The sequence below is a fragment of the Seriola lalandi genome, unplaced genomic scaffold (genome assembly GCF_002814215.2).
Source record: "Seriola lalandi dorsalis isolate HSWRI2012SDOR001 ecotype SW California unplaced genomic scaffold, Sedor1 jcf7180002054606, whole genome shotgun sequence".
In the NCBI taxonomy this organism is placed as follows: Eukaryota; Metazoa; Chordata; class Actinopteri; order Carangiformes; family Carangidae; genus Seriola; species Seriola lalandi.
In genome coordinates this window covers 3,593,444-3,617,969 of record NW_019525159.1, presented here as the reverse complement: position 1 = coordinate 3,617,969, position 24,526 = coordinate 3,593,444, and the positions used below count along the sequence as shown (strand labels likewise).

General features: G+C 41.6%; 2 protein-coding genes across 2 annotated transcripts in view; one reads left to right on the top strand and one right to left on the bottom strand.

Annotated features, from left to right (window-relative positions):
• The window catches only part of wdr70 (WD repeat domain 70), a 39,179-nt gene extending 33,557 nt beyond the window's left edge, over positions 1-5,622 (top strand). Inside the window, exons 16-18 of the mRNA XM_023419639.1 lie at positions 1,189-1,305; positions 3,414-3,576; positions 4,340-5,622. Of these exons, the coding sequence (XP_023275407.1) occupies positions 1,189-1,305; positions 3,414-3,576; positions 4,340-4,427 (368 nt within the window). The 3' untranslated portion in view covers positions 4,428-5,622. The remainder of the gene's footprint in view (positions 1-1,188; positions 1,306-3,413; positions 3,577-4,339) is intronic.
• Positions 5,623-7,036: 1,414 nt separating this feature from the next.
• On the bottom strand, positions 7,037-15,552 carry gdnfa (glial cell derived neurotrophic factor a). The gene is made up of 3 exons (XM_023419646.2): positions 14,619-15,552; positions 13,486-13,716; positions 7,037-10,124 (listed from the first exon to the last, which is right to left on the bottom strand). The coding sequence occupies exons 2-3, from the start codon at positions 13,688-13,690 to the stop codon at positions 9,565-9,567; spliced, it is 765 nt and encodes a 254-aa protein (XP_023275414.1). The 5' UTR covers positions 13,691-13,716; positions 14,619-15,552; the 3' UTR covers positions 7,037-9,564.
• Between the last annotated feature and the right edge of the window lie 8,974 nt (positions 15,553-24,526).

The following is a 24,526-nucleotide window of genomic DNA, read 5'->3' as shown; positions in this document are numbered from 1 at the left end:
AGTCATGGTGGATCACGCTAGGAACAGCCACCTCTCCCACCTCTGCTGGCGTGATCTGCTGGTCCACACACACACACACACACACACACACACACACACACACACACACACACACACACACACACACACAAACCACCCCCTACCTGTCATCCTGTCATATCACCAACACACGAGGCTGTCATCTCTTTTGTGCGTGCCTCACACTCCTTTGCCCCCAGACTAAAGTCATGAACCCACAGGGACTGAACAGCTGCCATCATGTCATCCCTGATTGGCTGCTAAGACCCAATTCAGACGCCATTTATTGTTTGGGCTGCTGCAGCCTTTTCAGATGCATCATGTGATTTCATTGCCATGCCAACAGGGTGTGAAGTAGGCAGGCATTTGACTGACATAAGCACGGAGTGACGCACTTGGTGCCCTGGCACTGGAAAATTAAAGGGGACAGGAAACAAGTGATGGCCCATTGAGAAAAGCGAGGGAATCTGTTAACAGTAACCTTTTTGCTTAATGTAGCGTGGAGGAGAAGAATTAACACTGAACAGCGACAGAGCTCCTGAATGGAAAATCACTTTATCTAGCCCTTTAAAAAAGTGTCTCTTTGTAACCCCTGAGGGTAAGAGCTGAGCACACACTCACTTTACACAAACACAAATGGTCACACACACACACACACACACACACACTCTCTCACTCTGCTTCTCACACACGTTTGAGGGCACTCATTCACACTTACTCATGCACACATTCACTCGCACACTCATGGATTTAAGTGCTGGGGGCCTTTATTGTGATAGTGCTCACAACAGTGTGAAGAGTGGCAGAGTAATTGTCTGAATCTAAACATGGGGGATATAATGAATATGTTGGTGTGCACTATGGCAGAAAGAGTACACAAGAGGAGAGACGCTGCCAGACATTAACAGGTGTGTGTATTTTCACATAAACACAGCGCATCCTCCGCAGGGTGTAGTAGTAGGTGAGATTGAGAGAATGCGTTTCTCCGCTTTCTGAAAATATTTATGAATCTCAGATTCGCATCTCTGTCTTCATTCAGGGAAGTTATATACGTGGGATGCAAACACTGAACATTTTGCCAGGCGCCCTGCCTGCTTATTTGTTACGTGATCTTGTAGTTTGAGTTACCTAAGCAGCTTGATTATCCATGTTTACCCTGTGTGTCTCCAGCTCATGCCTTACCCATGTTCAGAGAGGCCCGACAGCGAAGTACACGGAAACAGCTGGAGAAGGACAGACTTGACCCCAAGAAGTCCCACAAACCTGAGCCGCCTGTGTCTGGACCAGGTAACGTGCATTTGTTTTTGTTTTGTTCTTGCTTTTATTAGTGCAAAACATTTAAAACCAATAAAGTAACAAAAACTGACAAGAGTAACAAGAAAAAAAAGATATAGTATCTATAGTCTATGATCCTGGTCATTTAAATATGAGTAAATTAGCAAGGTATGGCTACAGCTCTGCTTTTGTTTTTGCAGTGTATTATTAGTCATGTTTGTAAGTGAATGAATACACGTTTGTGTTTGAGGCAGATGTACAAATCCACAGTTGTTGATGTGTTCAGTATTATGCAATCCAGCTGAAGTCAAGAGTTATAACAGCACTGCTCCCACTTGGCCCCTCAAAGACTCATTGTAGCCTGCTGTTGCCTCATATTTTTTAATTGCTAGGATATCATGATGCATTGTGAACTTTCTCCAGAACCCATCATTGATGTGTTTATGTTCATACCGTAATACACACATCCACAACTACACATTATCATAGATACAGTTTGAGCTCTGTTCCAATAAGCCAGGGCTCCAGACAACATTTCCTGCTTCATAGTATTCCAGATGGCTCATTGCCACCATGTTTGGTTGTGTCTTTTCACTTTTACTGTTTTTTCACTTAATCCTTCAGTACAATGTTCTTACAACAATCTAATGGTTCCACTGTGAAATAAAGTGCACTTCTCACATTCAGATTGAAATAACAGGTTTAAACATGTAGTTATGGAACATACAAAAAGTAGCCACATTTTAAAAGGGGAATTATGAAAAATCTTATGATAAAAGAAACTTACTACAGAACTATTAAAAAAAAGTCTCCCAAGGCAAATAAAATGTTTTCAAAGGAAGCTGTTTTATTTTACTGTTCTAAGTTGTGTAAGTAAAAAAACAAGTTACATACATTATGTATAGAGTAAAAGACTTTATAGCTAAACAACACTGCACAGCTAAATGACACTAATTCAAAATTAGAGTAACACAATGGTTTTGCATGCTATTGTATATAAGTATGGAAACGTAGAGTCACAGAGGTTGAGAGGATGGCAGAAAAGTAAATTGAACAGTCAGCAAATTAAAATTTAGGTCGCTTTCATGAAAGTAAGTTTGACTACTTGATAGCAGGCCAGTGGTTTTTAGATGACAGGCTGTCTGTATATTGTTTATTCTCTGTGTGAATTGACTTGCATAAGTGCAAGGTAATGCTGGTGGTTGGCTGAATGCTTACAAGCAATGGAAAGAAGTGCCTCTCAATCCCCAAACAATCCCGCTGCCCAACTACAGCAGGAAATCCCTGTGTCTCTAAGTATGTGAATGTCCATGTGTTTGTGTGTGTGTCTACCTTAACCTTGATCTTTTAAGACAACCGTAATAATGTCCTCTCTGGAAAGCAGGAAGGTTTTTCCCCCCAAAAGCTCCATTAAGTGCAGTCAAGTCCAGCCAGCAGCACAGACGTACTGTAACTACAGCAGAGATCACTGTAGCTTTTATGCACTGCTTTCTGAGACCGGAATGGAATAACTGTACAAAACAGAACATGCCCAAAGTAATAAAAAGCTCATAATGTGATAACCTGCTGCTACAGTATAAAGTATTAGTAACATTTTTATGAAAAATATAATAGTGTCATGTAAAGTAATAAATTAAAATGAAATACTTTAGTGGATGTCAGTACTTCAGAAGTGAATTTAAACAGATCACTAATGCATTTGTTGTTCAACACTTTTCTCTTTGATGCTTAATCATTATACAGGGAATAATAGATTATGGTAGATTAGCAGATGATAACATCATCTGGCAGCAAAGACTGATCAGTAGCAGACTGTACTTCACTAGTAAATGTGAGGCCTCACACTGAGTTGAGTTTTGGTAATATTTCTCTTCGACTTTATTTATAACATCATGAGTTTTTTTAAGAGGTCTAGTAGTGTGCATTGAAGCTTTTAGTTCAAAATAGAATCGAGGTGTTTAACTGTATGTTTGCGTGTGTGGGTGAAATAGCACATCATATTGAAGTCATACACTTTGTTCCCACATTGAAAAATGTAGTCATCCAACATCACACAGGGGTGTTTTTCTCTGTACATAAATTTTAACCGAAACTAATTCAGTGACCATGTGTGCTGACAGGTCGTGGAGGCAGAGTAGCAGCTCATGGTGGCACTCTGTCTTCATTCATCGTGAAGAACATCGCTTTAGATAAAACAGATGACAGCAACCCACGAGAGGCTATCCTACGTCACGCCAAGGACGCTTCAGAGAACCCTTACTGGGTTGCCCCGGCATACACACAGTAAGAAAACCTCATATCTTCATTTGTAAAGATATTAATCATCCACACGATCTCTGTCCACCTCGCTGTTTCTCTCTTCCTCACTCACTCATCTTCTGTCATTGCTGGGCTTCCTCTCATTAGCAGACGGTGTAAGCTGAGCACTGGGAGTGCGGCTCAAGGTGTTGTGATAGTACTTGGGTTTCTCCTACTAATGTGACACATAAATGTTTAAAGAGCTGTACAGTTTTACAGGTACAACGAGAGTAATGGACAACTTTAGATCACAATCAGACTCAGACAGCTATGTAAGCATGGAACAAAGCTAGGGGCCAAACCAAACACTCTGTTTCACATACAGTGCTGCAAGCAAAGTATTTTTAGTCCAACATACTGGTGATGTACATTGTAGTAGATAAATCAGATGACATACACCATTGGGGACAGAGCTCGCTCTCTCCCAGGCAGTAGACTAATGGTCACTATCATGGCTCTCTTTGCTGGGAGACATTAACGTTTTTAAAGAAACAAGTTAATTCTGCTGAGGAACAGCACCGTGAAAAGCAGGGCTAGAGTGGGTCTGAGTTCCTGTCCCGTCCTCTGCTTCATGTAACATCTGCAGCCTTCATCCTCAGTTGGCCTGTATAGAAGAAATTATGTCTGAAACAATAAAATTATATTATCTAACTTCTTAAAGCCCTGTCATCTGGTTATTGTCTTTTGATTTACAGTTCATTTGGTTTGAAGTTGTTAACTCATTGCTTGCTTTTGTGAATCCCTTTAGGACCCAGCCAGAGCCTGTATTTGCAGAGGAATCAGAGGAGGATGAGGAAGCTGACAAGGAACCAGAGTGGAAGAAACGCAAGATCTGAAAGGTTTCAACAGCAGCACATTTTATATCAGATATTTGACAGGGTGGGTTTGTGGTTGGTATTTTCAGCACCGTAACCACGAGGTCTCAGGACCAATCCCAGAATATTGAGTTACTGTCAGGAACTCTGCACAGAAGCTTCAATTAAATGACTAAATTGTACAGTCTCTGTCCTTCCTCCTGGAATTTGTTTTTAAGTGTATATGTATTTATATGCATGCCTCTGTGTTAAGGGGAAGCATATAAATGTGCAGGCATTTTAACTCTGCAAGCATAATATAATTTTATACAGGTTTATTTTCCCTTTTATTTCAATTTATCAAACCACTGGAAGAATTTGGGTTTTTATGTTTGTTTTGATTGTATGGACTTTATTTGCATCATTTCTATTGGCCTCTCCTCCCACATCTCCAGGGTTTGCTAATGCCTCATAAATCAGCTCCAGATTTTGTGGTCTGGTTCTGTTCACCAGCTATGAAGTTTGCTATTTTGTAAAAAGTAAATTGCAAAGAAATACAACATTTTTTGCCAGTTTTACTTTGGATCTTTTTTTTTTTTTTTTTTTTTTCTACATACTGTATTATACCTTGGGAATTACATAAAGGAATTTGTATTCTCTTGTCAAAGAGTGATACATTTTATCCAAAGTGAAGTCTGGAGTGACGGATCTGTTTTTACCAGCTGATCAAAGGGATTCTTCTGCCAAATATTTTTTTTTTTTATAAGGCACTAACTCAAACCTACAGATACACAGTACACCCCGACCTGGTCAAAGCTGCTGCTTTGACTCACTGCTTTTACAGTATTTACGGGTTACTTTTTGCACAGATATTGACACTGATTAATCAAGGTTTTGTTTAGAATTCAATTCTACCAATTCTAATTCCAAATTATCTCAAAGTGTCCTTACTGTAGTTTTCAACCACATCTCAGTCTTCCTGAAGTTTGAAAGTTTGCTTAGTTGACAGCTTTAATTTGCTGATAAAGACTATGAACCTTGAGTTAACATTATAAAATTAACTTGGAAGGTTTAGAATGAGGTTTCACACTCAAACTCCAGTACCAAATTGCATCATATTTCTAAGGGGTCCAGTTGCTTTCATACCTAACTGCTTAAGATTAAACGTAGGTGTGGCCACAAGCATACATTGTGTTTCTTGTCTGTGCAAAAACAATAAAAATCCAGAATCTCTTCATTCACTTCAATTTCTATTGACTCCCTGGAATGACCTGTACAGTGTCAATAAATATTTTAGCTGACAGAGGAAACCACATGCAGATCTAATGAAACCCATGTTTGTGTTCTTTACACATCTCTCCGGAATGTAACCTCTGCACACAACATGTACGTGGCCTTTGTTTTTCAAGGACAACAAGTCACATGGTTGGTGTCTGTGTACAAAATAGGAATTGTACTGACATGATGACGAAAGCGTCTACTGATCTCTGATGTTACCTTCTACCGTAAAGACACGGAAAACCTTAACACTCCATATCTGTCATTTAGCTGGCGTTTACAGTCAGTGACTTCTTCAACAATCTTCTGTCATTCCTTGCCAACCAAAATTACAAGCAGACAACTGAATGTCTCAGTGTCCTGGAAAACATGCTGTGGCCATAAAATCACTAAGAGACAAAGAAATACCAGAACAAGAAATATGGGAGGACTGAAATAATGAGTGATGTTTTAAAGAGCAAACGAAACTGGAGAGGAGAAGAGATTTGCTTCATGGGGGAGAAGCTAACCTCAAGCTCTTCTTCATCACCAAGTAATGAATCAGTTGGCATGAGGAAAGCAGAAGCTGACCAGGGTCAGTTCTCCCAAATTAGGAAAACATTTTCTTTCATGGTTTGTCTATCTCTAAACCACAGGAGATGAGAGCTACTTTTTCTGTTGTTCAAATCATTAAAAAGTTGTATTAAAGTCATACTGATGACACAACCTTTAAAAACAGGGAAAGAATATATACTTTCATATAAGAGAAAAAGACTAAATCATTGTGTACAATAAGATGCTGTATACAGTATAATGCTTTGGCTACATGGAGTAAAATTAGTTTTGTAGTTTTCATGGAATTTGTTGACAGAAAAATATGCAGTTTCATGATACTCATCCTTTGGGTCACACAAATGAGAATGAAAACAGTTTGTTTTGACAAAGTATTTTCACAGATTTAAATGCTGCATCATTTTAATGGTCAGTATTTTGAGGCTTTTGCAAATGAACCCAAAACAGCTCTTGTAGTACCTCGGCTAACTCACCTTGAGCCCCCGCGTAATGACTCACTGTCTGCACCTCTGCATTTACATATCTTCTTTGCACAGTGGAAACATTCTGGAGCGCCTTGATTTACAGCTCAGTGGCGCTTTACTGCTCGCTGTTGTTTACTGTACGACCCTGGGCTGGTGTTCAGGAATGCAGAACAGGAGGGGACGCCACACGGCCGAGGCCATCTCTCAAGCCATCCTCACAATTCTCCGTTTCACCCAGATTTTCACCACCAAATTTTTTTTTTTACATGATGCTTGTGTAAACACATCCCAGGCAAATTAGCACCATCTGGCACTGGTGGATTATTGTACATGGCAGAATACCAGGAGACACGCTCATTTAATAGAAACAAGTTTAATTCTGTAAAAAGTTATAAAATGAATATTGTACAAAAATAGAGTTTGCCGAGAGCTTTGGTTCTGTAACACAAAACAAGTGAGACGACATGACAGGTTTTTTTTTTTTTTTTCACAGAGGTGTTAACACAATAAGGAGTGAAAACAAATGCAATCCTTTCTTCTAATATTAACACTGAGGATTCCTTCGCATCTTTACCTTTTGCTTGTTTACCTTGCATCAAAACCGGAGGACTAATCGCCAAGGAACAGTTGAGCAAACAGTAATGAAGATGAGAGGGCAAGTGGTCACAGTTTACACACTTTAATGTATGGTACTGAGGAGTGGCTAGGTGCTCCCGAGGCTTCTGGGAAGTCTCCTAACTGCACATTCTCATCTGGAAAGGCTTATGCACAAATCAGTTGTTAAAGGGGAAGATGATCCAATTGATGAGGTATGCTGTGATAAAAGCTAGAGTTTTTTTTTTTTTTTTTCCTCTCCGTGTAGTGTTTGGCCTAAATTCAGCTTGATGCAGTGGATTTGTTCTGTGTGCAGAGGGATTACACAGTAAAGCTGGCTTGCTTGCTGCTGGGTGGGCACAGATACCTTGGTCCCTAATCCGCGCTAACATCAAGACCTACCCGAGGGCTCTCTTTGTTCCACTTAAAACGATCCCCTCGCAGGGTCTCGATGGGCACAGCAACATGCTTTATAGAAAGGGCCTCCTGTTTTCCTGGATGCACGTTTCTGCTATAGTTTGGGAATAAACTTGGCTGAACAAGTGATTACATGTAGAAAGCGTGCTGAACCTACCCATCCTCTTCATACTCTTTTGTTGAAACGTCTAGGCTTCAGATATTTACATCAGCTTCTCAATGACAGCCGCTACAGTAGCTAGATCTTCCTTAAACTACCTTCACCAAAATGCTTTTGCCAGCGGGGATATTTGGTTAAGACTCATGTTAGAGGATCACTTTCAAATCCCCTTTCAGGGAGCAAGACCCGTCTGTCAGAGCCGAGACAGAAACACAGGCAGTCCCGTGAACTTTAAAGCCTATTGGGACAGTAACCACTGCAAAGCCTTTGCTCAGACTTGGTGCCATGCCAGAGTGAGGTTTCGGGTAACGTTTGCTGATAGGCAGGTATTCTAGCAGCTTCTGTACTCTGTGACTCAAAGGATAGATCCTCAAAGGCACCTACAGATCCTCAGAGAGACTACGACTCTCTCTCTTAGATTTTCTTTCAACTCAAAAGACTTGACAGCTCCTGTTTGGAGTGACACTGAATCTAATCCTGATTAGTAATTTGAAAATAAACAGCAGCAAAAAAGTTGTTTGCCTCCTTGTAAACATACAGTAAAAATGTCATAGTTGGATCAGTCCGTACCCAGGTGCCATAAGGAGAGACACACCAACTTGGCGTGGTCACATTAGTGAAAATGAGGTGAAAAACAAATCTACCCTGCCCTCCCTCCAAACACTCCAAAACAACAGATCACTTCAATCAAAAATCTTCTATTGGTCCCCTCTGCTGTGTCTCTTTCTTCACTCCTTTGACTTGATGGCTGAAGATGTTTTTTTTTTCTTTTTGGACTCATGAACTGAGAAATCCTGGAATCTAAGTGAAGCCCATAAGCACTATTAGTGTGTGTGTGTGTGTGTGTGTGTGTGTGTGTGTGTGTGTGTGTGTGTGTGTGTGTGTGTGTGTGTGTGTGTGTGTGTGTGTGTGTGTGTGTGTGTGGCAGTTGTGGATCGCCTTGTAAGATTTTGTATGAGAAAATGCTCCACTTTGGCACCATCCAGGACAAACAAAGCTTTTTAAATAAATAAGAAACATGACAATTTCTTTCATAAAATGGATTGAAATAAATAACAATAAGTTAATTCCATCTTAATAAATATACCTCTTACACACACGTGTATATATATATATATTTATATATATATATATATATATATATGATTGGATTTTATGTTGATGTGTTGCACCAAAAAAACATCGTTGCTGAACCCTGGTGTGGTATTTCTCATCACTTGGCTCTGAATGTAAATGTCAACAACCAGACTATGCAGTGGAAGTGATTTAAACCGCAGCTGAATATACTCCTCACATCTCTGCGTTCATCTGCAGTCTAAGGAGCCAGCCATGGAAAAACTGATGTTCCTGGGAAAATGGATTCTTCCACAAAAAAAAAAAAAAAAGCAAACAAGCCAACCAAAGTTTTTCTTCACTCTCACCTTTTTAGACAACACAGTTAGCAAATCTGGAAGTGTAACAGTATTGATTCTTCCCCAAATTTGTGCACATTTTCTGCATGTGTCTGACTGAGCAGTCAAATACTGGTCAAAGGATCTGGAGTACTGAGTGTGAACTGTCAAAAGTTAAATGTACAGAATTCTCCTTCGATGATACACTTCCTCTTTGACCTCATATGCCCGTTTCCAACAGCGATCCCTCCCTTTGCAGTACCAGCTTGTAAAGGTGATCCTTAGTTCACTGTTGCTGGATGATGTCGGTCCGTGTGACTTCCTCAGACACAGCCACACTTCCTGGCAGAATGCTTCTTCAGTGTGTGATACACCACATTGTCATCCAAGAAAGATAAGTCATCGTCGAATGCGATTGGTCGACAGCAAGTGCGGGCGGGCGTGTCTTTGTCCAGCTTCTTGTTGTGTGTGAGGTTGTTCAGGATCTTGTCATAGTTGGTCTCCGCCTCCACGCAGGGGCCGCTGCAGTACCGGAAGATCAGCTCCTCTTTAGTCTGGTAGCCCAGCCCCAAGTCCGTCACATTGAGATGGACCTCCTTCAGCAAGCAGCCTCGACTCTGCACCGATATCCTCTCCCTCCCCCTCTCGCCTCTGCCCCCTTTACTGCCTCGGCTTCCCCCTCGCCCCCGTCCCCGCCTCCTGTCGCCATGTCCTCTTCCCTCACCCCTCGTGCCTCCCGTGTTTGCTGCTCCCCTCTGTCTCTGCTCCCTCCGTCCCCTGGAGCCCCCGATGGGCTCTGATGATCTCCGGAGTCTGCCAATGGTAGCCTCGATAAAATCCATTACATCATCAAACTGATCTGGATAGGGACCTGTGATGTCATCTGGAAGACACAGAAGGAGCAGATTCAGTTAAAATGTCATCACTGACATGGACACTAAAGAACAGCTTTCTGAAGTGTCACCTCCTCAACAATACTCAGAAACATGCTAATCTAAGATTTACTGTTTTCAGAGGATACACTGTGTGAGCAGATAAGATAAAGCTGTGAAGACGGTGGTGTGTCAACAAGAAGCGCCTTTGCTCTCTCCAGTGCCGAATACTCAGGCTGTTTTATCTAAAGCTGTGCACACTTGTACAGTGATAATAAACAATCGTTCATTCGTTCATGAAAACATGTTTGCATATAAGTCAGAAATGATCCTTATGATGGCGGGAAAATCACATCATGTTATGAATGAATGGATAAATAAGTAAGCTATACAAATATCTTCACTAGAAGTAGTGTTTGCTTAAAGGAAAAGTTTGACATTTTGGGAAATAAGCTTATTGGCTCTCTGGCGGAGTTAGATGAGAAGACTGATTGTTAGCTTAGTTTAGCAAAGACTGAAAACAAGGGAAAACAGCTTGCCTGGCTTTGTATAAAGATTTTTTAAAAATCCACCTACCAACATCTCTAAAGATCACAAATTTACAAATTATATCTACCTTGTATCATTAGTACAAAAACCAAAGTGCAAAAAACAACAACGTGCCATTTTACAGGCTGGTTATCTGGCGGCCTGTTTCTTGGCTCGGAGCAGCAACCCTCCTGTCTCTTTTGCTTGGCTGGCAACTGCTCAGCCGTATATTTCACGGACAGATAAGACAGTGGTATCGATCTTTTCCTCCGACTCTGCCAGAAAGTGAATGAATGTTATTTCTCAAAATGTTCCTTTAAATGCACACGCACAACTCAATAAATGCACTTCTGCCAATTCAGCTCAACAAACCATCTAGACTGAGGTACCATTTGCGCAGAAGAGAAATGATGTACATTGTTATTGACTGAACATGCTCATGGTCTGCCAACATATTCACGGAAAAGTTTCCAAAAATATAAACTGACACAAATGCAGGCAATGTCCATAAATACTGAGAAATGTGCAGATCATAAACGCTGCATGCTGATTTATAGATTAGTCTCGGGCGGAGGAATGCAGAGAGGAGTCCAGAGTTGTTCATATGGACGTGCAGGTGCCCTGCTTTCACTCCCTCTGAGAGGGCTCTTGGGAGGATGAGTTGGAGTCTGAAGGTCAAAGGGTGTTGTCAATTCCATTTTGAGATTTGCTTTAGCCAGAAAGACAGGAAGTATCTACGTCTGTAATGATGGGATGTGGGTTTTGCATTAGAGATATGGCCAGCTTTTTCAACAGACATTGCTGCTTTCATCAGGTTTCTATCTCATAAAGTCATTAAAGGTATTTCAGGAATCTCATGCAGTAAGTTGCCTGCACTGATCCACTAGGCACAGACCAATTAAACCCCCAGGAGAGATGCAGTGGGACATTGTTTTCCAGTCAAATCCTTGATGGGTCTAATTTTAGAAAGACTTCAGAGGCCAAATTTAAAAAAAAAAAAATTATACACTTAAGAGTCATTTAGATGGAGCAGACTGTAGTTGGCTTGAAAGTCAGAACATGCAACAGCACAGCTCTCCACCATCTGCCACGAGGAGTGACGAAGGACTGACTGAGAGCCTTGGACCCTCCTTTGTTACACGTTGATTCTATTACAGTGAAACGTCACTCCTCCTCCTCCTCCTCCTCTTCCTCCTCCTCCTCCTCCTCCAACGCCTGCAGGTCTGGCAGGCAACAATAAACTATGTATGAAGATCATGAAGACATATTGTTCTGAAATGAATCAATTGCTCACTACTCGAATGACACCGCCCGTGTGTGTCTATATGCATGCGCGTGTGAGTATACGCGGTTGCGTGTCGTCATGTTGCGTGTGTCTGGCAGGTGGTGTTGTGGTTAACACGGCCTCTCTGTTGCAGTGTCACCTAACTCTCCTCTCCTACCTGTTCCTCTGGCAGAGCAGAAGAAGAAGGAGAAGAAGAGGCCATCTGATCTGCCTGCGCTGCACAGCTGAGTGGGCCGCCGCTTGTGTATCAGGTGAGCCGTGGGCCAATCTGTTTAGACACACCTGCCCTTTGATTTAGACACCTCCTATTGTGTGTCAACTGACAGGCGGGGTGGCTACAGTGTACACCTGCTGACAGGCTGGACTGGCTGCAGGAAATGGAGTGATTCCTCACGCAAAATTGTGCCATAGATTTGCAGTGTTAATACGTATTTCTTACGAGCGTGGTTGTTCGCCTGGTATTATGATACCAGAGTGTACTTGTGCAACTGTCGTCGAAGCTTTTTGAGTTAAAACCCTCAGAGAAACCCCCACCCCCTCGATTTCTGACGTTACGCGCAAAAATAAAAAACCCCAAAAAGACCCACCCCCTCTTTCGGGGCTTCAGTGTTGTTTACACTGTTGGTGCATAGTTAACTGTCTTGGGTTACACAGCAGATCAGTGACGTCACCGCGATTCCAAACAGAATATGAGGTGGCAGCGCAAACATCTGTCTAAATGTTCCATTCCTTATCTAGTTCTTGGCAGCGTTTACGTCTGTGTGAAGATGATACAGTGTCACATTGATCCAAACAAAATAAATTCCTGCCCACTGTTGCTGTTAAAATGAACATAAACACAGAACTCTCGCTTGATGCTTGAAACTTTCCGCCGTTGTCCAGCCTCTGCCCTGAATATTCCTGTGACCTGGTTCACACTGCCGTCTCTAAAACACGCCGTGATACCTGAGAGGTGAGCATTTAAACAAAAAGGGAGAAGAAGGAGGGGGGGGGGCAATCTCTGCTTGGAATTGGAGCTGTTCATACTTCTATTCATGTTGCTGGCTTGTTTTGACATCAGTATGATGTAACCCACAGCAGCAATAAAACACGAATTAAGATCTTCCGCCTGATAACCTGCCTGTCTGAGAGCCTTATCAATGTAGGACTCTCCACTGGTGGCTCAGCCCACTGGATATCACTTTACATGCTGTTTCTCAAGTGTAATTACTCAAGAAAGGCCACATTGCTTGGCCAGAAAACCAACTATGTAAGATTCATGTCTGAATTATGCCCTGGTTTAAAATGCAACCAACGGCATGAGCTACATGTGCGACCCACTGCTCCTCTCAAGAGCCAACCCATGGCAGTGGATGAAAATGAGACGAAAAGATGTTTAATTCCACTTCTCCCTTTTACGTTTTGAATGGTTAGTTGCATGTTGTTTAACGGAGGTTTGCACGCGCAGCACAGATCTATAACATGACTCCCGTGTGGGCCAATTATCCGCCATTCAAATGACTATCACGGCGATTGCGCATCACAAAAGATTTTGTCAAAACATGCCAAGTGTGCCTTACATTGATTCTCCATAGAGATCTCCTGCAGGTTGTGGTCTTCACGCTGGAACGCTGGCTCTTCGTCTTCCACAGACAGGGACACTGAATCACTGTAGCTGCTGGGGAAGTAAGTCCTCTTGGCTGGCTGAGTGTTTTGGTAGAGAGGCCGTGTAGCAACAGAGCTCAGGAGCAACAAACACGTGGCCAAAACATCCCATAACTTCATCTTAGACTCAGTTCCTATGAAGAAGGCTGCAAAAAAACAACAGATGGGACATTTTGTTTGAAACAGAGAGATAAAACAAAGTACAAAAAATGGCAAAAAAAAAAAAAAATCTAAACACACTTAGAATGTAGGCCAACTTTTGTTTCTAATGAAATCAGCCAGTCCTGACTCAGTCTGTATTAATAACTATGTGCCATCATGTCAAGAGGCTATGGTCCTCACTTTGTCTCTGTCTCATAGTTGTCTTCGCTGTATTTATGAATATCAGGGTAAACTTAGCACAGAATTTTGATTAAAGAAATGATAATAGCAAATAGCCTTAAATGCACTTGATAATGTCAAAATAAGCACAAAATATAGAAACAGCATATAGAAAGAATCATAAATTAATGCGTAAATTTGTGCGTAAAAGTAAAAAAAACAATTTTTAAATAACATACATTTGTGATTAACCAGCAGCCTGCTTTTAATTTATTCTCTGCTGATGGTCAGAGCTATTAGGATTATGAGATGATATATTCCTCTTGTTATGATATCAGGAGGGTGCGCCTAACACACAAACAAAAAAAATGCGTTGGTTAAAGCACGCACCAAAGCGTGTTGGCAGCGATAGCCTAAATAATGGTGTGAGTTGGCCAGATGGCGATCCCCAAAGCTTACGTGACTCTGTCTAATGGCATGTTGAGTCTGCAGTAAACCTAAACAGCTATGCATGGATAAATACTGAGCTTAAACATGCTATGCATTAAAAAAAGTCCTAACAACTGTCTTTACACAAGCACAAGTTGCATTTCTCATCTCGGTTTGCTGTTTCAACGAAAATAACTGGAGTGAAGCGTGTGTGTCCTTTGCGCGCAGATGATCTACAGATATGAAAATGTTTTGTCACACTCTGAAATTATAAAAAAAACACAAATGCTTCACTTACCTTAAATATGGCCCATGCAGACCTGAAACTCGCTTGGCTGTTGGTGTTAAAATCCAGACAGAAAACGCGACTCATTTAGTGTCCCAAGCTGATTCAGCTGCAGTGAATCGTTCGAACAGCCACGATCCCAAAAAAAAAAAAAAAAATCCTTGAAACGAGTTAAAATTCAGTTAGTGTCCAAATAGAACAAAAGGTGAAATTCCGCACCAGGTGCGTTTTCACATACTCCGAATCCAGCGCAGCGACCAAACCATGCGTCTCTCCACACTTTGGAGTCCAAAGGTAGGTGTTGAAGAGAGCCGACCAAGTGCCACTGCGCCTTTACGGGGTACAGTTGCAGTCGCTGATTAATTGGATGCTACGTTTCCACGTTGGAAATCCGAGAGAGATCCACCATCTCCGACTGAAAGGAGTCCAATGAAGACATCAGCGTCTCCGGCGCATAAGCGAGGCGCAAAAGGTGCGCAATATCTGTTTTCCAGAGTGCAACAAGCTCTTGTCTGCCTCTTAGTTAAAGCGCCGTTATATCCAGAACTGCGTTAAAAAAAATCATAGTCGACAACATTTTACAACATCTTGACATAGTAAACAACACAGATGGGGGTATTTATTCTCCATTTTCTCCGGGTCAGGTAGTGTCTATGCAGCTAGAAGCGTTTCCACACGCGTTGTCCTCATACTGGACTTAGGCAGGACAGATGTCTGCGCATAACACCGCACCGGGCGCAGAGGGCTGTTTGGAGAGATTTATAGTTAAGTGCGCTCTGACGTTTGGGGGCAGTTGGTGTCCGCCCCTCTTTTATAGATCCCTGCAAGAGCAAACAGTGAATAACAGAGGTCCACATATCCCTCCAAACCACCCCTGGAGCCCCGTTTGGAGGAGCGCAGTTTTCAGATGTCTTGGGGATTATGTCACACATCCTGATGTCCTCGGATTAGATTTCAGTATGCGGAATGCGATTTGGAGATGTTCTGTTGCGATGCATGTTTCTAACCTGATCTCCGCGCTCTGTGCGCACCGGTGTCAAGTTCCGTCCGATGGCTACACACATCTCAAATTTAAGAGTCCCACTTCACTTGCTATTTACTAGAACATATTTGTTAATGCGCAAGGCGAGCTGGCTATTTAGGGCGCATGCAGTGCACACTTTGATTCGCTATATTAGCCAATATGCAGGCATTTGCAACGTGCTCCACTCCAAAATGCGTTGCATACAAATGCTTGTATACACCTTGAATCATCTGGTCATTCAGTCAGCGGTTTGTTGTCAAGGTGAGCCCGAGGCAACAGCGCGCACACCACAAAAGGAGGACTCTGAAGCAGCTAAGATGTGGCACCCGAGAAAGCCTTTCCATCACCCTTCATGATTTACAAACTGCACCCGCCTTTCATCTTCTGCAAAACTTCATTCCACAAAGTTACCCACGTCCTTTAAGAAGTAAAGTCGTTTTGTCTTCATTGCCAGAAGATAGCGACTCCTTCCAGCAACTCAACACTTGCTTTCCAAAGAAGCAATTCTGGTTTTAATTTAACACATGGAATGCCGCTAAAGACGGCTGTTGAGTAAAAGGATGGAAATCCCAGCACTGACACGTTAAATCAACGCTGTCTTACCTGTTATTCACTGGTATTAAGGCTCCTATTTGTTTGCTCATGCCTGAAACTTCTTGTCAATACATGCTTTCCTTGAAGCGTTTCTGGATGCCCTACCCATCCGTAGAGAGTCTGCATGATACTGAGCCAAGTCTTCATTGTATAGATGCCTTCCTGTCATGTTCTCACAAGGTTTATTGTATAGACTGAAGTCTATTCATGTTTCATTTGCCATGATACACCCCTCTCAATTCATATAATTTGTTTTAGTTTGGGACTTGATGATAACTTAGTCCCTCCTTTCACAGAAGTTAATTATTTTTACACAATGACACAGATTTGGTTTTAATAATGTTAACAGTTTCCTGTCATTGGACAATATCCTCTTAAAATCCTTCCTCCACTCCACAAAGGAACTTTATAACTAATGTTTTGAAACAGAGACGCTCCAATGTTCACCTCATGAAAGTTCCAGACATGACTCGACAAAATCATTTGGCATGTTTCAGGTTTTCCTCACTGACTGAAGCCACTGTTTACTTCTCATATTGAGATATGACTTCAATGTACTGTACATGAGCTGTTCTGTCACGACGGAAACTGAGCCCAGTCTCTGTGATTTAGGTGTCGCAGCGATCCTTCACATCAGCACTCATAATTCTCCCTGCCCTCCTCATTGCTGAATCATCACACTGGTTCAGGGTGAAGTAATAACAAAGTGGACACAGAGCACCGCAGCTATGTTTGTACAACAATCACTCAACTTATTTCTACAATTGAAATGAATATATATGCATAGTTTTTTTGTTTTGTTTTTTTAAATATGGTTCAACAGAAATATCAAACTGTTCTGAAAACTCTTCAGGTTTCCCTGCCAGTGCATGCTGGGATAGCCTCCAGCCTCCCAGCACTCACAAAAAGGAATAAGCAGGTTAAGAGTGTGAATAGAAAGAAATCAGTGCTTATATAAACAAGCTAAAACGCATGAATATAATGTGAATGGGCATAAAGTGGATTATAATAAAAGACTGAGTCATTTGAAGGCAGAGCCAGTGCTGTCAGAGCTCTGTGCGGTTCTTCAAGGTTATTTAAAGTGCAACCTAGAAATCCAGAGTCATGTGGATTTCCTGTACTCAGCTATGCCCGGTGTCAAATTTACTTACATTTACAATCACACATAGAAAACCAGTTGGTACAGAACAGAATTACAGTCATTACATGGTCTGTTCTTTCTTATGCATGTGCTTTATCTGTCAAACACTTATGCATAACTATATATATATATATATATATATATATATATATATATATATATATACTTAGTTTATATCAAACATATTAGAATGTGACAGAATGTAATATTTCATTTCTTTTCATAATTTAACAGGTGCTTTATTATAATTACATAAGGCAATGTAATGAAAGCATCATTATACGCACATTTATACATATATTTTAAATACATCGAACTGCATTCACTGTACATTATAAACATATAAAACACATGGAAGTAAAGGTAAAGGAATATCACAAAGTTAGTGTTATTAGAGCTGAAACAATTAATCAATTAACTGATAACCACTTAATTTTCTTCGAGCAGAAAAGCTCAGCTCCAGCTTCCGCTCATGACAGTTTCTCTCTAATGACAATTTGTTTGGCACCACAAAGTATATTAAATGAATTACTGACCGGTCAACTCTGGCAATTTTCACATATATTTTTTATATGTCACTGCATATGACATCTCAGGCTAGCGTAGGACACAGCCCGCTCAGAGATATGTCAGACAGAGGCCGTATTGTTTATTGATATCTGCAGCAGTGTCACCAAAGGATTCCTCTGTGACCCTCCTCTGTCTCATGCAGACGGAGTTGTGAAGATAATGGTCACTGAAAATAGAACAATCTTAGAGAGTTCCTTTATGAGAAAGCGCTGCGCGGACTGGCAAGCGTCATAAGTCCCCCTGAGCTGAATAACTGAGTGACTATAATAAATATTAATTTGTTTGGAGGAGAAACATGAGTAAGCTGAACGAATCATCACCATGTGGGGTGTGAGGAAGAGACGCGTCACCCTCACAGAGGAGCCTTCTTTCATTATTTGTGCCACTGACGTGACAGGCAGCTCTCAATTTTTGATGTTGAGGCTCCACAGAGCGCTGACAGGCCCTCAGATGGAAATAAACAATGATTCCCCGCAGAGTTTATATGAACATATAACAACACTCGCACAAACAACCCACACCACTGCAGCTGTTTTAGTTTAATAGCGAATTGTAAAAAATAATATGAAACAAATGTCACACATGGCTTTGGGTATCCTTTCTCTTTGTGAGTGTTGTATTTCTTGATAATGACTTGTTTTGTTGTATTTCACGTCATATTGATACGATAACAACTGGCAACCTGCTCATGTGCTTTTGTTTTTGTCTTTCATGCGTTTTCTGCCTCTTGGCTCTGTGCGTCACTGTCGCCTGTAACATCTGTCAGCTTGTTCGACATGATCGATTCCAACTTAACAACTTCTCCTTTGATGAACTGCATCACTGCAATGCACAAAGACTATGCACTAAATATGACCAATCGACCGGAGGCAAACAACAACTGACATATTCATTTAGAGCACTATTGTGGTTTGGATGATTAGAGTTTTGAAATTCTTGTCTGGCCCGCAAGCACGACTTGAACATGAGTAAGATGAATACAATTTCATCAATAGCCCGCTTGTCAGTTTTGTTTTGAAAATCTAATTTCATACTAAAGGTCCAGTTACACCAATAGAATGATGGACGGCCCACAGCAGCAGATCACGCTGGGTTATCTGGTCCTGTTGTGACATGCTGACGAGTGGACGTCACATTAATGCAGCGTGCACAGCGCAGGGTTGCTGGTGTTGGTGTTGGACGTGGTTTGCTTGTGCATGTTGGGCCAATTGGTACCAAGTGAGCATTATTTTAAATACAATATACATAATACATGACATTGTTGCCGTGCACATATTGTTGCTACCGGCCAAAGTGCACAATGTTTGTATTGGGAAAACTTGACCTGGATAATACATTGTCATGAGCAAAAAGAAAGGAAAATGAAAGTGACTTTGGTTTAGTGAATATCAGCGCTCTGCACAGTTTCCTTTGAAAAAGCAGCAGGAACTTTGTGTTGTTATTGTAGCTACTGAGTAAAATTAGACCGTGACCCACATGAAACATTTCCAGCATCTTGCTGCTCAAAGGAAAACAAACCAGACATACTGCGCTGAACAGGTATACAGTATATGTGGTGAAAAACAATCAGTTCCGGCAGAGTGCATGGGGGCTCATAGCCGTGTTGTGTGCAGTTGATTCTGTTTAGGATTTTAGTATTCGACAGTGGAGGAATGTAAATAAGTACATTTACTCAATCAGAAGTGCCGGTTGTCTGCCAGAGTGAGCTCAGCTGTCAGCGGGCACCAGCTCCAGCCCCGGATCACCCTTGGCACAGAGATTGAGGGACAGAGAGGCAAGTAGTCAGGGCAGATAGGCTACTGCAGGATTCGCATAGCTTTCAGCTGATCCATTAGGACATGCTACAATTCAGCTATGGCCCGCTGCCAAATGCCCAGCCATTGTGGCACTCAGTGCAGTATTTCCATCTGTTTCACTCATTGCTCAAACATTTTATGAGTATTTGTTGGCATCATTCACACACAGAGTGTATGCGTGCAAAAATATGTGCTAGCATGGGTATGTCTGTGTGTAACTGTGCGTGTGCGTGCGAGTGTGTGTAAATGAGATCACTTGGTACTATCAAAGTGCAGCAGGACTATGACACTCTTATAAATAGAAGGGAGGAAGTAAGGAAGGTTAAATCTCTCAGACACAGTTACTAAAAGTGTAGAGGGAGCCATTTAAAATCCCACATGTCCTCTAAGACCCATTTCACTATATATATTTACATTATGTTCATTTTGTGGTGCACTCCTTCCATACAGTGTGGATGGTAAACGGATGTAAGCAAAGTAAGTCAGCTTTTTAGTCAAATACATGGTCTGATTTGAAAAGTTATAAGGTTAAAAGACCTCTGTATTGCACTTAATGTAAAAGCTGCATGAAGGTTTAGCCTGTACATATAGCCTGCTATAGCTGTGTGCTGTGTGAACAGCTTACTGTTGGTTAAGGGTGAATTATCACCCCATGAGCAAATGGGAATACAGTAAGCTCTGTCCCACGGACCACTGGCGATGGAAATGATGAATTCAAGGTCCTTCGAGTGGAGGAGAGTGCTGTGAAAGTTATCAATAACACTGCTCACAGCTTCTTTTTTTCCCTTTTTTTTGGGGGACTATTCGCAAATATTGATGTCGGATCTGGGGAATATTTTTCCCTGAGTATGAAGTGCTGGACAGGTGGGAAAAATAGATGATGATCTCAGATGATCTCTGAGATGCACGTGGGACGCCTTGGCTACTGCCCAAATCCTGAAAACCTCCAGGAGTGCCTGTCTTCAGCTGTCTGCATGACAAAAGATGCATTGAATAAAGGAATTTCAGAGTAAATGTATGTGTGTATTGTGTGTTGGATGGTGGGTCATATGTCCAAACATACACACAACACTACGCCTGTAGACACAGCACTGGTGTCCGTGGTTAGACTGATAGAGCCTCATCCTTCACTGCCTTCCCTCGATAGCCTGTAACCCTGAGCGCTGATATCTACCTGCTGTGACTTTGACCCCTGACTTTCGGCAGCTGTCGGTGGCGCCCCTCATCGAAGAGGGTGACATGTGGGATACCAGCACTGCTCCCCAAGGTGGCACAGTGTCAGACTCTATGCTGGCTTTACGGTTTTCAGCATTCAAAGAGTGTCCGCCGGGGCCTCTTACTACTGTGTTACTAAACAAACAGGGCTGGCTAAGTGCTGGTCACAACCACTGGGAAAGATGAAAAGCTACCTAGGGAAGGCGCACGATTACGTAGCTTGTTGTCTATTTGTTTTGTGTATCTGTATCAGTTTACAGATTTGAACTGAGCTATTTTGATTATAACCTCTAGCCTTCAACGCTGCTCGCTGGACGGCTCCGCTAAAAGTGTGGTGCATGAAGCAAGGTCTTGACTTTCACAAAGCTTCCTTGTCTCCAATGTAACAAGGTCACACTAATTGGAGGAGGAAGTGTTGAGGATGTCTTTGGGAAGGAGCGGCAGGGTAAGAGAGTGATAGCAGAGAGGGTCAGATCCTGTTTCTGCTCTGGTTCCCTGTTCTAATCCAGCCTGGTATGTGTTGAGATCAGAGCAGGTCCCTTTCACTGCAGACATCCGGTGGCTGTGCAGTGGGACTTGCTAAGTCCGTATTTCCTCCGCTGCTGCACAATCACTGAATAAAGCACTAGACGACAGCCTGGCGCAGGCTCGTCCCTGGGAGCCAGGTTCACTTAAAATGAAGTCACCCCCACAGAAAGACTCCCACAGTCCATTTCAGGTCTTAACCCCTGAGAAACATGGCACTGGACAGCTGTGTGTTCCCCTTGATGTATTTATGTCAGTCGCTTGCATAAATACACTGTGACACACATACACATACACATTCACACTCATACATGCGGACCTGTGTGTCACAGTGCACGCTCACCGAGGCACACACTAATACACACAGACACACAGTGACACACACACAGAAACACACACACACACACACACACACACACACACTGAGGCATAAGCACACACATATCATGCTCCCTGTCAGTAATACCCAGAGGATATTATATCTCTCTCAGCAGACTGGACAGTTGATCAGAGCAGCTTGACCACGTGGTGACTTTGATGTAAATCACGTAGCGCAGTCACCTTGAAAACAGCTTGAATTGTAAATATGAGAGAGGACTCTTGCTCTCAGATGAATCAGTTGATAAACAGGCTCACACCTGACTCATTCATAAACAGTGTTTCCTTTGTTTATTCTTTTGTTTTCTTCTTGGTACAATGGTTCTATGCATAGTCAGATGTTAATGCAAATCTGTGGCAGACTGGTTTAAAGAGCACTGATTATAAGATGATATTGTAACAAACCTCACACACAAATATTGTTACAAGTGGACATTTTTTATATTATATATACTGGAAAGAACTGAATGCTTTTTCCACATACACAGGTTAGAAATAATACAATTATACAATGCTCGGAAATAGCTAAGCATAATTTATGAATTGTGCATAAGTGAGTTATGGATTGTTAGACTCCAAGTCAATTGCAACCTGGTTACGTTTTGGCTAGGTGCTGCTTTAATGTAACTGTTTCCATTGAATTGATTCACTTTGGCACTCCTGGCAAAAGTTATAATCCTGCATTGTACTGTAATGTTTACAAACACACACACACACCAGTGCTGCATGCTGACCTCCCACAAATGAACACCTCCATGAGTAGAACACGGCTCTCACACTGCTAGGGTTAGAAGTTCAGGTTTTACTGGGGCCACCCATGTTAAAATGTATAAACTCCTGCTGCTGCCAGGCTGCCTCAATCCATTACAGACAGATGTGGATGAAAAACGGGGGGGGGGGGGGGGGGGGGGGTGAACTTTTCCAGCCCTGAGAAATATGACTCATGAGTATGCTAAACAGGATGTGGCGTTTCATATGTGTTTCATATTTCACTACTATTTAATTAAATTACCACTTCAACACTTCCCAGACTCGTGTCATACCTCAGACAGACACCTCTCTCTCTCTCTTCTTGTAATGAAAAGAAAGGTGAAGGAAATGTGCCGGCAACCTTGAACTTTGTTTCATGAATAGCACATAACAAGTGGCTTACAATAACAAACAGAACGGTGCTTACATGGAGACAATTGGATGTAATACCATGATAATCTAATCAGTTCACATGGGAGTAGAAGTTATGGGAAAGTAGACATGCAGTGTTAATTTCCATCCAAGGTCAAATAAATTAATCATAGCTACTGGTTGTATAGATGGATCCTTGGATCCCAGATTAGACCAGATGTAATGTAACATCAGATATGAACTACTTAAACAGAATACTTAAACCATGGTGGATATTGTACCCTATTAAAAAACAGAGGAAACATGCTGTTTGACTCCAAGACAAGCCCCTTTAAAGAACCTGACATGAATCTGTATACAGTTTAGCCACAGTGGTGAGCCTGTGTGGGTGTGTCTGATCTTACAGGAATTACAGGAAACACTGTTGTCAGAATTGCTGATTAAAGAACGAACAATTCGGGAAAGGGATGCTGGGATAATCATGCATGTTATCATCTTTATCAGATTTCAGAGGTCAGGTTTATTTGTTAATCGCTAAGGTGTTTAGCTCCAAGGTCAAGAATGATTTGTACCCAACAAGAAAGTTAGTCATTCACGGTGGAGAGAAAACTTCAGACTCTTTTCATTTGTTGTTTTGAGTCTAACTGATGGCTGAAGTATCTGGAGGCATAAGCCCTGGTTCATAGATCAAGGTTCAGGTGTCAGATGTTGAATTGCTTGGGGCATATCTTTGTCTAGACTCTAAAAGAAAATGTTTTTCGAAAAAAAAGTCAAGTTCATAAAACAGAGTAATTAGTAAGAAACATTAACTATTCATAAAAAAATTATACATCATATCATCATTATTTTGGATACATCAAATTTAAACTAAGCGCAGTGATGCGAAATCAGTCCACTCAGAGGGTTGGTGAGACGCATGACAACATATGAACTTTACAATGACTGTAACAAGATAATCTGGCCTCATATCCCACATCACTCCCATTCCAAGACACTTTATCAGTTTAAGCCCGAGTCTGAAAACACTACAGCTGTCTTTTTGACCTGTGACAGGCCATCTGACTGCAGGTTAGGATGCTGAGTCGGTTCATGTTACTAACAATTGGCATGTGCGAGTTTGTGTGTAGAATCACCAGCAACAACGTTGACGCTCTGAAACAGCTGAGAACACTATAGATGAACTACAGCCTCATGAATGGATGTGACAGACAGATATATGAGATATATAGCTGTATGTATGGCCAGACAGGTGATAGATAGATAGATAGATAGATAGATAGATAGATAGATAGATAGATAGCCAAATAAAGACACTTAATGAATGCTACAATATAGCATAGTATGTAAATTTAAAAAGTTATAGAGTAAATGTAAAATGTTGCAAATTGGAAAAATATTTGGGTTTCTGTTTGGCAAGTTGAGTGTTACCTGCTTTGTGGTATATTACAGGTCAGCTGAGGGGTCAATTATCTAGCTGTTAGTGAGGATCAACACACTCATACATTCCTTAAGAACAGTGTTTCTGCTCTTTTAAAAAAAAAAACCACTCTTTTCT

Bases quoted from the DNA above. Each gene is read 5' to 3' on its own strand.
- gdnfa (XM_023419646.2), bottom strand. From the start codon at position 13,690: ATGAAGTTATGGGATGTTTTGGCCACGTGTTTGTTGCTCCTGAGCTCT. The intron at 10,125-13,485 runs GTAAGGCACACT...TGTGTCTTCCAG, and splicing joins GATCTCTATGGAGAATCAAT to ATGACATCACAGGTCCCTAT.